This window comes from Sylvia atricapilla, chromosome 7 (assembly GCF_009819655.1).
Source record: "Sylvia atricapilla isolate bSylAtr1 chromosome 7, bSylAtr1.pri, whole genome shotgun sequence".
NCBI classification, from domain to species: domain Eukaryota; kingdom Metazoa; phylum Chordata; class Aves; order Passeriformes; family Sylviidae; genus Sylvia; species Sylvia atricapilla.
Genome location: NC_089146.1, coordinates 12,043,934 through 12,059,113, shown reverse-complemented (window position 1 = coordinate 12,059,113; position 15,180 = coordinate 12,043,934). Strand labels below are relative to the sequence as shown.

Genomic DNA, 15,180 nt, shown 5'->3' with positions numbered 1-15,180 from the left:
CTATCCTTTCCTGTTAGCACTTGGCAGCAACAACAAAGAAATTGGGCCAAAGACAAATGCTGAGTTCTACAGTGTTGCTGAAACAAGTCTCCCTAGCCTCCCTTTCATGCTTTCTCCTTCCTCAAATCCACCTCATGTGCTTGAGGTGCTGCCCACTGGCTTTTGTCCATTATCTGCTGAAACCACCTGCCTGCTCTCTTACTTGTTCTCAAAAGGACTTGATGGACTGTGATAGAGGGTGCTGGAAAGCTCCTGTCCTGTGAATTGAAGTGCACCTGGAGCAGTTGTTTCCAACATTTCTCAATATTTGCATCCGTAACATTTTTCCAGTGCTCATGTGAGCCCTGTCTAGAAATGCCATTAGCTCAGACACTGCATAGTAAATACAGACTTTCCTTCCTTAATCACCTCCCACAGACCAGCTGTCCTCAGGCAGCCTTATTTGTTGTCTTTGTAAAAGGCATCAGTGATCCCCAAAGCATGACTTCAGCTCAGATCACCATTTGTGAATTTCTCACAGACTTTCCCTGTGGTACTGAGAGCTAAAAGAAGATTCCCTGATGTAAAAGCACAATATCCAAGTGTGCCATTTAAATTTCAGGAATCAAAAAGTTTCATCCAGAGTTTCTTCTCTGGATGGAGAATGACAATGCTTCAGGTTAACATGAAAAGCTGAATTTATACAAATATTTTGGCAGTTGAGTTTTCCTGCCTGTGCAAAATTAACCTTCTTATCCAAGAGAATGTGTTCTGGGTCATGGCAGTGAGCAGATGTCTATAATCTCCTGCACGTGGAGAATTTCCATAACATCAGAATTAGCAAGAAGTAAATAGGGGAAAAAAACCCTGAATGGAAACAAATGGAAGACTGACATGGCTGTGTTCCACAAAGTACGTTCTGCAGCTGCACCACTGCTCTGGAACAAAGGGGAGTATAATTATCCTTGTTTTACTTGCATTTCCCATTAGCAAAGCAAAAGCAAATAAACGTGGTTGTTATTTCTGCAGGGGAGAGCTGGCAGAGGTGAGTGTATGAGGTCACACAGGGAAATTATGAGGAGCCTTTCTTAAGCCCGAGTAGCTCATGCACCCAAAGAAAAAATCTATCAGTACAATTCACCATTCACACTGTTCCCGTAGGGCTGAGTCAGGCTTCTCAGATAGCCTCAGGATAAGGCTCAGCCACACCTGCTGGGGTAGGGCAGGACTTGGCTGCTCCTACTGTCAGGCAAGTCAAGAGTGAGAACTGCTCTTGGGGACAGCTACTTTTGTCACGCTGGCCCCCACTCCCAGTGTGCTTCTGCTTCCAGGGAAAGCAAGGCCTACCATGCTCCCTTCCTGTAGCTAAAGGTTTCTAGGTTTGCTTGTGGGGCTGAGATGAGCTGCCATACGGGCAGATACTCAACCATACACTACTTGCCTCAGTTTGTTGCTTCCTCCTTATTTATGACAGTAAGAAATGAAGCTCCTCATTCTGTCTCCCTTCTTTCTTTGAATTTTGGAGTTAGTTCTTTGGCCAGAGACTTGAACCACTTACTTGCTTGCAAAAATCATCACTGTGGATAGAGAAAAATACATTAACAATAACTGAGGAGGGGAGACAAAACCAACAAAGGAAGTGAACTGCAGGATGGATGCCACCAATCTGTGCACAGTGGAAAGTATCAATCAGTGGAAATTCACAGCATCCTTCTCCTGTAACTAAATCCATCTTTTTCAGTTCTGCTGGATAGGACAGTAGCTCTGGGCTGAGAAAACAACTGCTTCTAAGAATGCCAGGATATTCTCTCTTCATGGAGAGAGAGAAGTGCAATAGTTTGTGTGGGAAGGGCAAGGGGTTGCTCTTTTAATTCCTGTCCCAGCTGCAGAGGTCGTTGCTTGCTGTGTTCCTCCACATGCCTGGTTGCCATCAATCCTGTGCTCTTCCCAAGTACCAACCAAAACTGAAGGAGAAAAGTATTTAATACCTCTTTTTCCTGTTTTCTTTTTTTCTGCATTTAGACTTAGCAAGCAGACAGAGTGTGACAAGAGGTTATGCAAGGCCTGCTGCTGTGAAACGTCTGCAAAACTGTGTTCAGTTCCAACACAAGCACCTGACCTGGCTGGCCAGTGAGGAAGGGGGCAGATGGGAGCAGAGGCACCGATACTCCAGCAAATGCAAGCCCCAGTGATTCCTAATGCACAGGAGCACCTGGGAACAAGGCAGGGTGGGACCTGCTCATGCCAAAGGTGTCTGGAATCCTATTCAGCCCTTAGTAATCAAGGAATTCCTTATCTCCCAACCAACCAACACAGAGAAGCATGTTAGTACTCGTGGCCAGTAATGACATGAACCACCAACAAAAGAGCATGCTTTTTGTCATTAATATGATCTTTAATAAATGGAATAATGCACCATTTTTACAGCAAGCCTTTTCTCTCAGGCCTAAAGAATAGCCTTTTAAATGTTCTTATCCAATGTCTCTGTATCAATACAATCTCTTTATTTAGGTTTATATATAACAAAGCAATTCTTACAAGTATTCATAGAAAACTCTGTAGTGGCTTTAACAATGTCAGCTTTCATAGTGGCATCCACAGATGATTAAAAACCAAAAATTAGCTTTTTATTTCATACTCACACTGTTCCATGAAACACAACTTATACAGCATAGCAAGGGTATTGGGCAGCTTATACAAAAGAAATAACTGAAAGCAATTATTTATAAATTCATACATGATATTTCCTCATTCGTTTGAGAGGAAAACCAAAAATACCCGTTAAGAAAAGGGTTCTGATGAGACTCCGTATTCTAGGATTTCTCCCCCTCTTCCCCCAGAAAAGCTCGCTCAGAAAATAATGCTCTCTTTACAGTCTTTCATAAGGAAAATGGCAGTTTCACATCTTCTTATTTCAGCCTTTACAGAAGACCAAACCCTAGAAATTCATTCTTGCCATGTTTATTTTCCTCTTATACGGCATTTGGGGGGGAAAATAACCAACAGCGATTGTAAAATATGATTCCAGCTTATATAAATGTGAATAGAGCACGCTTTCCTCTAGAGACAAAAAGCAGACAAGAAACATATACATACAAACCATTTTAAATACATTTCAACAGTGTGAGAGAGAAGAGTCACCAATCAGGAAATTCAAAAGTGACAAAAGAGTCAGCTGTAACTCGGACTTGCCTGTTTGTTCTTGTGACTTCTTACAAACTACAAAGACTGGAAACATGAACTATTTTCTGAATAAACATGACTGAAGTGTGAAACTTCATGATACAGTTCTGAAGCACAAAAAAGAAAGTGAATCAAGTGCTCTAGAAATAAACCTCAGACACATTTGCTATCTTAAAAACAAGTGAACGGGGCCACCAAAGTGGAGGTTTGGGAGACCTTGGAACTAGGAAGTTATAAAGGCTAATTATTTCTGCTTTAAAGTAGTTACCAGGTGAGATGGTGTGCCCTGATGGACACACTCCAGTGATACATCTGCAGAAGCCTGCAAGGACTGAGAAGAAATCCTTCCTTCCTGTGCTGCGGAAGCAAGGTGTATGCATTGAAGTTAACCAACTGAAAGACTTGCAAATTCAAACATATTGCTGATGAAAACAGCAACAGGCTTTGAAAAATAGCTGATGATTGCACTACGAATTAGCATAACTCCAACTAGTTCCTGCTTATTACGCACATGTGTATATTAAACCACAGTGAAATAAACAGAAATGGCCATAAGAAGTAATTTGTATTAATAATGCACTGCTAACACAGACCTGTATGGAGCCTAGATCAACATTAAAGGGCCTTGGTGCAAATGAGGATTTATCTTGAACCTTTCCACTCCCCCTATGCAGCTCCACTTCTTGACAAAGCCACAGCCACCCTGTCCTGACCCAGCTCCACAGCCTGAATCCATCAGCAACACCCAGCAAGGCTCAAGAGCCAGGGCTGCCCCTGCACTCCCACATCCCACATCAGCTTTCCTAGGGCTAATCCTCCCCAGAAAGGTTGCAACACCACGGCCAGCAGAACCCACCCCTCCTTGGCCCACAGTCAAAGACAAACTCCCGCTGGATTCCAAGAGCACTGAGGTGCCCATTCCCTCAGAAACACAGGTGCTGAACATCCATTTGGATTTGCAGGAGCACCCACACCTGTTATCGCAGAAATGGAAGTTCTGCCTCCAAATCTACTCAGTACAGAAGAAACCCTAAATGAGAAATCTGATTTGTTACTCTCTCATGTCAAAACTGAACCTATTTGGGAGGTGGGTGAGACCAAAAAGGGATGTATTTCTATAGCTACAGTTTCATATGACAATAGAGAAGCCTAAAATGTAATCGGATTTAATGGACTAAAATACTATGTTTAAATGGCAACCACACATATAACTATAGCTACTACATAAGAAAGCCTTGTAAAAATTATCATGTGTTAAGTGTTTTGGGTTATTTTTTGATCTTTGAGAGAGGTATCTTAAATTACTCAGCTTCAGATAAAGCTTGTCATGTGCATTCCCAGGTTTCTCTCTGTCTCTCTCATAAATCCATTCCACCCAAACAATCAGTGACAAGTCTGTCAGGGGAGATCTTGAACTGCTGGACTGTGTGTCACAGTCTGATCCCAGCTTTACTGTGATGCACTACAGACAATTTTAAACTGGCATATGAACCCCTCCTCCCCCCCATTATACTTTCTACCAGTGCTACCATCTGATGCTGTAACTCACAGAATTTAATCCTGCAATTTACACACAACATACATATGCATCTAAATACATACAGAGTTTACATAAAAATATATATCTGGCTTCACTGCAATATGTATAGATTTTTCACTGAAAAAAGGCTTGAGGTTGAACAAAAAATAGTAAGCACGCTTTAAAAAGAAGGTTAATCTATTTATGTGTTAAAATGGATACTGGGAGACCAGACAGAAAAGTTCAAATAATCCAAACATACAAAATACTAAGTTGTCCAGTCTATGATCCAACTTTCAAAGACTGATCAATCCAATTTCAATTTACTTTGATGAGTTGCTACAAATCTTCCAATTAGACATTAGGTCATTTATATGCTACTGTGCTTGGCAATTATTATTTTTATGGCTTAAACCCAGCCTATTTCAGCAATGGGACCAGCCATCATTTTTATACAGGTAAAAATTACAATATTATTAATTTCTAATGTATAGATTAAATATGTCAATTTTAAAATTCTCCCTAATTAGGCGAGAAATGTCAACAGTAACATTTCAATGGCAGAACGACTACAAACTTTTGTATTTTGCATTAAAGAAAATTATTATCAGAACATAGACACAGTAATGTTATATTAGTGGATACTTTTTAACATTTAAAAAAGGAATAGCATTAGAGCAAAATGCACTGAACACTGGAACTAGGGCATATACAATGTATACATGTATATTTTTAAGTAAGAATTCATCACTATTTAGTTTGGGCTAATAATTTATTCCATACAATTAAAGAACTTCCTTATTCTCCTCTCTGAGGCAGGCAGGATTCCAGATTTCTTTTAGAGAAAGCTGACAGGTAGGAGGATATGAACTTTCTGAACATATTTATGAGGTGGGTGGGTTTGTTTTGCTTGTTTGCTGAAAATTGCCAGCATCTATCTTGCATTGTTTTGTGCCCAGTGCACTGAAAAAAAATCAAAATGTGTTGCCTTTGAAAATTAGGTAATTTTCTATATGAAAATAAGAGACAAACAACTGGTACCAAGAAAGCAAAACAAGAATGCAAACGTTGTTTCTGAAAATATTCTAATTATGATACTATCAGATGGTTTTCTTTCAAATTAGGAACATCTTTACTTTAGCTGTGCAGTGTAAGTGCATTTTGGAGTTTCAAGAAACTCCAAAATGGTAATACTAACGTTGGTAATACTAACGGCTAGCAAATGAAGCTGTAAAGCACTATGAACAAATTCAGGGAAGTGTTGCAGATGATCTGACCTGTAAACACCAAAATTTGAAAGCTATGAGGCATGTCTGTTCAAAGGGTTAGAATTCATATTCTAAAAACCACGTTATGTTGGTATATCTATTACAGGAAACAACAAGAGACAATGCATTAACCTAAGCAACTCTCCTGCTTCTACTAGTAAGCCATTTTCTATAGCTAGCAAGATTTTGGATTTTGTCTTATACAAACATCAGAACTGTTTGCTCAATCATTTTACTTGAATTATACATTATAAATTACCGTAACAAATATTTTGCTATTGCCTATTTGACAGTGGCACAATTAACAGGTATTTACACTACTGTTCCATTTTAATTTTGTTATATTTATCTTGTGTGTAAAATACATGAGAAATTGATAGAAAATTATCAACTTTCATAATTTTCCTTAAAAAAAAAAAAAAAAGAAAATAAGCAAAATTGTAATGCACAAGGAAATAAATCACATTTGTCTTCCTTGTTTATTGTACAATATCAACTATCCCCGTGTTTGATTCGTAGAATTCTTTCTCTTACATGTATTTTGTTTGGTTAAGGATGATTCCCTGTGGCACATGATAAAATTCAGTATCATTTAATTTACACAGAAAGTGTTCTATGGACACTGGATTATGTGCTGTGAGGAAAAAAAAATGGCATTACTAAATTAAACATTAAAACCAAACTGCTAATCTAATTTCATCTAGCTGTGCAGAATTACAGTATTTTGGTGCCTACTTAAGAGTTTGCTTTGACTGACCTTTCAAAAAGAATAGATTTTTATCTATTTAATCTATAGGGTATTCTGTGATAAAGAACATTTTTCTATCATGTTACAAATTCTATTTATCCATGGTAGATTGCACAGCCAATCCTGCTACTAATTGTAATTCATTCCAAAGGCCCTCCAGCAAGTAACAGAAATAGACAAAGGAAAGGGAAAAAAGTATCATTTAAGAATGTTGAAGGAGAACTGTAGAACAACATTTTCATCTGGTATTAAAATTATTTTGATTGCATTGATCACAAAAGGTTGGATTTCTTACAAAGGCATGGCCTGCAAAGAAAGGCTAAAAGACTGGCGCAATTCTGTCTCAGCAGAAAGAAGCAGCAGTCAGAGAAGTAATTTTTCTCTCCCCAGAGTAGTCTGAGTTAGTAAGAGTCCTAAATACTGTTTTCAGCCCACATTCTGAAATGCTGATGGATGATACATGCAAGGCAAAGCAAAAGTCATTGGGAAAGGAGTGAAGGATCCTCAACACCACAATACGGTGCTCACCAGAAAACAACACTGCACACTCCACACGGAGACTCACAGGAGGCCAGGAGAGAAGAGAGCCACAGTGAGCAATGTGAACAGAATGCCAGAAATTCTGATTCAGGTCTTGAAACCCAGCTGAGCAACTGGCAGGTTTTCAACATCTGGGATGTGAGACTGCAGCAGATGGGAAGCCAGAGAGTGAATTAAAAGTCAAACCAGAAGAAGGCTGTATTTTTAAAAAGGGGAGATATAACTGTATTATACAGGGGGAAAACATAATTATGCCTCAGAGATGAGAGGTACTATTTCAACTGGTGCTTAAAGAACATAGGGAGCTCAAAATGTGCCTTGTGGCTTGTATTTCTACAACTACACTTAATCAAAGTCTGGATTTTTAGTGCTATCTCTTGGAGATATCCAGGAGAATCTAAGAAATGGTAAGAAGCATTACAAGAGAAAATCATAGGAATCAAGCATAAGCAAGGGATTTTGGGGAACAGCAAGAATCAGATGTAAGCAAGGCATGTATTAGGTTAGTTCTATCAACAGACAGAGAAGAACAGGGTTGGCGAAGTTTACCTCAGGGGGAAAAAGGGTAAAACGGCAAGGAAACGAATGAGCTTAAATGCAGAGAGCATCTGCTTCAGTCAGCTGAAAGGAGACAGGCTGGGGGAGGCAATTGTTTGCTGCCAGTATCCTGCCACAGGAGTCTGGCAGGCTGACTGAATTGATTTTCCTTCTTTGAACATCGCCAGTTTTCAGATGAAGTGATAAATCTTTGCTTGTTACCAAAGACTAATGTGTTACAACTTTTTATATCCGAATAGTTTTTACTGAAGTGTTTTCAACTGGAAAGAATGTTTCTCAGGTGGAAGGCTATTTCTTAGGTGGAAGGAGGTTCTAACTAATAAGAAAATTAATTTTCTTTCAGTAGACAGTAAAACCAATCATTCCAAAACCAGGAAAGGTTTACTTGAGATAGTGAAAAAACAATTTATCTCAATACATATTACATTCACATTCACTGACAGCTAAATCAATGTGCATACAAACTGAAAGAAGGGACTAAGCAGAGGGAAAAAAAAATCCCCAACCCTCCCCCATAAACACCCATGAATTTTAAAAGCATGCAATAAATTTTAACAAGATGAATGAGGGCCTCTAAGAACTCTGAAAGGAGGATGAGTTTCAACTCAACTTGGCAACAACAATCAATTAGGATGCACCTACCTGCATTAAGTAATCAGCCTGATTTTTACCCCACACTGTCTGTAAGGAGGTAAATCAGGAAAAATTGTGACTCATCACAAAACCGTTCTGTGCCAAGTAAGATTCATCATTTTTTTCTCTGTGTAAACAAAATACGTTCACAACCTATCTTCACACAAGCTTTTAAGTATGACAATTATTAATATTTCTGAATAAAATGTCTTTTTCAATGTACATCATAAGTGACTAAATAAGGTTTTACATAAATACAGGGGGTGAAACTGCACACAAAATAAAATAGAAAAAATGGCTGACACTGTTTCCTTACATTTGTTCAACATTTTGTTACTCAGCTTCACAGGCTGGCATCTACTACTACAAAGGAAACACATTTTGATTTGGGAGGATCAAAGGAAAGGTACGGAGCTCAGACTTTTTTTGTTCCTCTTTTAAAGCCCTTTCAAGTTGGGGGAAAATTCATGCATTGTCACCTCTGAGCACAATATGATATTGGCAGCTGCTTCAAGCTGGCTACGATGTGCAAAGTTTACTGTCATGACCGGCTGACTGCTCAACTGTCAAGGAAAAATTAACAAATACGAAAATGGGAACACGTGGCAGTTTTAGAAACACACTTTTCAATAAAGCCTACTGTGAACTATAGACTATTGCACATTTCAACATGACACAAGGAAAATAAGGGGTTCAAAAGAGAATACACTTTGTAACATAGAAATATACAGACTAGCTTGTGCACAGAAATCAAAACATGGTTACAAGACACCACTGCAGTCAAACCTGTCTTAGAGTCTGCTTATGATCTTAGTGACCTTAAGAAACTGGTCCAAACTGATTATCAGCAATACTTTTTTTTGTTACTTTTTTTTTAAAAAAATATTTTGAGACCACATCTTTGATACACATATATATATTCCGTGGTCAAAACAGACAGACTTAACTTTAGCGATACTAAATAAAAGTGCAAAAACATTCAAAAAATAAAACAAAATAAAAAAATATGGAAGCATAAGCTAAAAATTTTCTGCATAGCTGAAATCTATTTAAAGCGAGTCCTTGGTAGGGGTTGCTGACAGGAGGAGAAAGCAGTTTTTTAAAATGTCTTCTGCATGTTTGTTTCAAATAATGCAAAAAAAAGGTCATTTGTCGGCTTTTGAAGCATTCACAGGCAGTTCACCCCTGCGTCCTTGGAGACCATGGTGGTGGCAGTGCCCCCCTCTGCAAGGTACACTGCAGTGCTGGATTTGGGGGGCACTGCCTGCTCACTGCCGTTGTTGTTGACCTCGCAGTGCAGCGGCTCCGTGGAGATGACCCACGTGGACGGACGCCATCGCTTCAGAGAGTACGGAGTTTTCACACGTTTCTTGATCTTCTCTCCTGAGCCTGATTTGCCATCCTGTGAGGAGTCACCTACTGAAGGAAAAAGAACCAAACCAAACCAACAACAACAACAAAAAAAAAGAACAGAAAATAGTATTATGAGGAAGGTAAGATTAAACTGGAGTCCAGGGTTGTTACTGGGTGAAACAGAACAAAAGAACAAAATCTTTAAACACAGAGGCATGACAGGTGTATCAACTACAACAGCCGCCACTAAAACAAACGGTTAGATTCTGTTCTCTGTCAGAAATTACTTCACTGAAGTAATTTGTGTTACCTGGAATGCACATTGGCATCGAACAGGAGAATCAGCATTTGACATTTGAGGGGCTTTTGCAATCATAGTATCTTATATTACCTGTAATGGGAGGTACAAAAGAACATTGCTACTACAGGATAGCAAAGGCTAAAATTTAAATAGTGCAATGTTAGGTCCCCTAACCCTACTCCAACTGGCAAAGCGTTTCACCTGAAAATGAAATACTTCATTCTCTGTTAAGTCAGTATCTGGATTCTTGAAAGATATGTTCTCGTTTGCTTTTCAGCCTTTGATTTCCAAGATGCCTGGCATCCCAGTTTACTCAACTAGTATCACAGCATCTTCCTAAACACAGTCGTGAGATTTGCAAACACCTTTCAAGACTACAGTGACTTCTGGAAATATATTTTCTTTAAAATGCACACCAGGAGGCGTCTCCAATAGCTCAAACAGCCTCAAATCTAGGGGATGTACCTAATTTAACTATAACTATATGATTACATTCTTACTGTAAAAAGGAGAACCGTACTGTAACCTCATAGACTTCCGGTCATAAAACTCTCAAGGAAGTTATTCTGAAATAAACTATTAAAATCAATTCCTTCTCTAATTACTTGGATTAATTTTTATGTACATGGCAAATTGATGACAAATTGCTCTAATTGTTGGAGCTAGGACAGCAAAATAGTAAATACCTGACCCTCCATTTAGGCTGAGCTAATACAGTAAAATCAGTTGCTTTAAAATCATGAAACATATAAGTAGTTACTATAATAAATTATTTTAATCAATGAATCTTAGAGACAGCTACTCTCGAGAGGATGAGGAAAAATAAGGAAAAGAAGGTATAATGTGCCCCTGCAGAAAAAAATAAGCCACTTTTTCAATATGCTTTGCAGCTACCAAAGTAGCCTTGCAAGGAAAAATGAAAGTTAACCTAGAGTCAGAGTGGATGCGTTAGAAAGAGACAGATTTATTCTGTGTATGTAGAAGGATGATAGTGATCTAATATACTGGAAATTATGGAGACAGGACCTTATCAAAAAGACTGAAATTGTGCTGAGAGAAATTACATTTATATGAGATTTAATAAGTATGGTTTGAGGAGAGACAGGAGAGACGGAAATAACTTCTATTCAAGCAGATGTATGCAGATATTAGGTAAAGAAGTGTTAGGGACTGTTCAGTCCTGCAGGCACTTACACGGCATACTGCTGCTATCCAAACTACTTGTGGCTGACAGATCCAGCGAATTAGGCCTCTGTGCTCTTCTGGTCTGGGTCTGCCCAGGATTTCTCACTACATTCTGGACACTGGCTGCAGCTGTGTCAGGACACGGATTGCTGTTGTTGTTGTTGGCGTTTGTTCGGCCGTTTTCCAGCGGTCGCTCCCTCCTGTCTACCAGGCGGTCCAGAACACCTTCATCGTGGCCCACCTGCTGCTCCCGCCTCAGCAAGGGCTCGTGCTCATCCGGACTGGAATTGATATTCAGCCGACTGTCCTCCCCACTGAACTGGTTCTGAAGCATTTCCTGGGCCCTCTGTGCTACCGAACTGCTGCTCTGGCCAGAGGGCACCATGCCATTGGCGTATTGGGTTGTGCCAGCATGAGAGTTTATGCCGTGGCTCCTTCCAGCCACTCCGTTCATGGTAACTGTCACCACGTGAGGTTCTGCAGCATTGATTGTGTTCATCTTGGCAACGCCCGTTTCCACTTGCTTCAAATTTGATTTGTGCTTGCCACCAAATTTTAACCGTGGCTCCTTTGTTGAATTTTTGGTGTTTAGAGGGAGGCTAGTAGGCCTCTTTGGAAGGTTCTGCTGCTTGGGTAGAGGATAGACCTGAGCAGATGGGACATCTGGAATCAAACAGGCCTGACCATTGGTAGCTTGTGTGAAGTCCTGTTGTCCTGTCACCTCTACTGCAAGTTTTATCAGTGGATAAAGCAAGCTGGAACTAGTGCTGCTGAGTGGATCTGGCCCACTAAACTGCTTAAGTGAATGTTCCATCAGATTCTCATCAGAGCTTTCTTTCAGGTTCTTATCCACTTCTTTTGGATCCAATTTATTTGTCTCCAAGTCCTCCTCTGTTAGCTGCAGACAAACAGGGGTGGGCCCACCCGGCTGCATGACATTTGTAGTGTGTAAGTTTGTTTCATCCGAATAAGGCATTTCGGATATGGTGGTCATGCCCGTGCTAGGAGTGAGGCCAGTTGTGTTGGTGGTGGACAAACTGGTGACACTTGTCTCAGGACTAGGGATGCGAGCTTGGGCCTGTTGCCGCTCGTAGTTAATGGAATTCCTGTTCTTTTCCCCTGAAGTCAATGGTGTAGTGGACATTGAATGTTCAGAAGAAATGTTCTTCACTATGCTGTCAGTGTGGTGGATTGAATCCTCAATGTAGGAAGAGGAAGAATAATCTGGATATGGCCTTATCTTTGATACACGTCTATGATGTGACAGATTCCTTTAAGAAAAAATAAGTGGTATTAAGATCATAGACATGAAAAATCGCCTCGTACTGTAACACCTCTCATTTAAGACAGCTGGGTGTCTTTCTGTTTCTTATCATGCATAAACTAAGGATAGATAGAGTACAAACTGAGGTATTTCAGTAACTTCCTTGAAAAGTGCTGGGGATAAGAAAATTGGTTTTATGAGGGCAAAATTTCATCATGGATGTTATTTCCTAAGAGAGCAGTAATCTTCTATTTGTTCAATATGCTGTTTGTCCAGCATATTGGCAAAGTACTGATAAGGTTCTGTTCTAGATGCAGAGAAGTGATGCTGAAAAAGGTAAACAAAAACCCAACAGACAAGATCCAGAAAGTGATGCTGGGAAAATGTCACAAGATCCTAAACCATGAAAACTCTGCTATTGTGACAATTTAGGTATTCTATGAATTGAACATAATATTTTTCCATGACAATAAACACTGTCATATACAGCAACATTATTCTTTTCTCAAATCTGGATTTCTAGAGAGTATTATTAAGCACTGAAGTCAGTTCTGCAAATTCTCATTCCCTCTGGATCATATATAAGCAGAGAACAGGCAGCAATTCTCTTGCTGGGGTCAGAATAACGCTGACTTCAACAATGGCCCCGCAGTTTGTTAACTGAAAAACTATAGGTTTGAGATTTGGTAATTTCCTGAACTCATACTTACTGCAATTTAGAGTTGTTAACTTTAAACAGAAGCTTTATTCATCATTTAGCAAGTGTACTTAAAGACAACTCACTTTGTCACTTCCTATCACGATGAGACAGTTTGCCTAAGCTCAGGTTAAAAGGCCCCTCTCTCTGTGAGAAACACAGTTGTGTACAGAAAAAGGTGCCTGAATTCTGGGGACGCACAGGAGATCTTAAGAACACAAGCAATTAGGAATATATCATGCAATACCCATATGCAGACTAGGTCATGTAACACACACCACTGAATGGGTGCAGCAAGCTGTAGCTTCTGTCCTGGAGTGAGCCGAGTGCTGCATTGGGCATTTCCTGCTGCCTAAGCCCAAATGTGTTCTCTTCTTACCTCTCATTTTGCATGGCAGTTGACATGGGGTTGACTGTTGGACTAACTGACTTATTTCTCTCCCAAATCATCATGAGTTCTGCCATTCTCTCCTCAGCACACTGTGCTGTAAGTCGAGCTTCTGCATCTTGATCCCAGCAGTCTTCAATTGTTTCTTTAAGTGACCTCACAGCCTGCCAGGAGACAAAACCCCTTTCAATTATTTTACCTTTATATTGTGCTTCTAAGTTTACTGCTTTATGACAGCATTCTGTATGCCTGAAAACAGTTACAAGCTGGTGAAACAGACAAATGGAAGATACACAATTTCATTCAAAGCTACTTTAACCTAGTAATAGCAATTTGCAAGTCTAATATTATCACACCTCACATACACACATCAACTGGAAAGGCACTTAAGAAAAGCTCCATTCACCAATGTCCACACAACCTTCAGCTAGCCCTCTGATGGATGCATGCTCTGCTCACTCTCCTTGCCTTATGAGAGCTGTGTACTAAGGATTGCTGATATTCTGGAAATGCTGCCACAGTTATGCTCACAGTTCTGCTAATGGTCACTGCCTCGCCCCCCTGCACTGTATGCAAATAACAGTGAAGTGCTTACTTCATCATCCTTGTCTTCCTCTGTTTACCACAGCTACATCCAAATGCCTCATAAGTATCAATGAATTTGCCTGCTTCATGGGAGGAGATTTTTGTTGCACTTATGTTGTTTTACAGGTGCAGAAACAGAAACACACACATGTTCCTGGCATCACACTGTGGGATGAACTGTACAGTCAGGATTAGAGCTCAAGACCTCCAAAACACACTGCCATATGTTCAGGGAACTGGAGAGGAAACAACTGAAATGACAAGCACTGAACACTTCTTCTACTCCATCTGGAGTACAAAAGCCAGGCAGACATTTATGGGCCCCTGCTGCCAGCCTGTGGCCCATGGAGAGGATCTGGTTTGCCAGCACAGCTCACATGTACAGCCCAGCTTTAACCTCTCCAGCACTGTGCATAATCCCAGCTGGGCACTAAGACATTCAGAGGGTCCTGCTGACTGTCTCTGTGCCAGAACAGCATTGTGCCCTTCTGGCACTGGAAGCCAGGACTAGCTCTGAGCATGAGCCAAGGGCTGCTCACCCACAGAGTGGGCTCCTGGCATCACCTGCATGTGGCAATCACTGCTCGGGGACGCAGCTCTGGCTGCACAGGTGGGAACAAGCTCCCCCACAAGCAAACATTTCATCTCCCTTCCCACAGGAGATCACAGAGGGGAGAAGCCACTCCTTAGCTGAGTGTGGAGTCCCTGGAGCCACCGGGGGTATTACCCAGGGTCTGGCCTTGGAAAGATTTACCATAAGACTCCCACCTAGACTGAAAGAGAAAACTTCCCCATGGTGTTTTGGGACACTCAGTAACACTGTCCCAGTCTCACTCTCACTGATGCCCAAATTCTCATGGTCTCTCCTTGCCCTGTGTTCCCTATAGGTCACTGGCCTTGCCTGTCCCTTGTTCCACCCCCATGCCCCCAGGTCACTGGCTGCTGTACCCCACACTTTTAAGCTGGTACTCAGCACATG

The 15,180-nt window shown here is 40.5% G+C and overlaps 1 protein-coding gene across 2 annotated transcripts in view; it reads right to left on the bottom strand.

Moving 5' to 3' along the window:
• Positions 1 to 2,352: 2,352 nt before the first annotated feature.
• The window catches only part of BMPR2 (bone morphogenetic protein receptor type 2), a 106,277-nt gene continuing 93,449 nt past the window's right edge, over positions 2,353 to 15,180 (bottom strand). For both annotated transcript variants that reach the window (XM_066322623.1, XM_066322624.1), the window contains exons 11-13: positions 13,608 to 13,780; positions 11,277 to 12,538; positions 2,353 to 9,847 (exon numbers count right to left, since the gene is read on the bottom strand). In XM_066322623.1, coding sequence (XP_066178720.1) covers positions 9,597 to 9,847; positions 11,277 to 12,538; positions 13,608 to 13,780 — 1,686 coding nt within the window. In that variant the 3' untranslated portion in view covers positions 2,353 to 9,596. The remainder of the gene's footprint in view (positions 9,848 to 11,276; positions 12,539 to 13,607; positions 13,781 to 15,180) is intronic.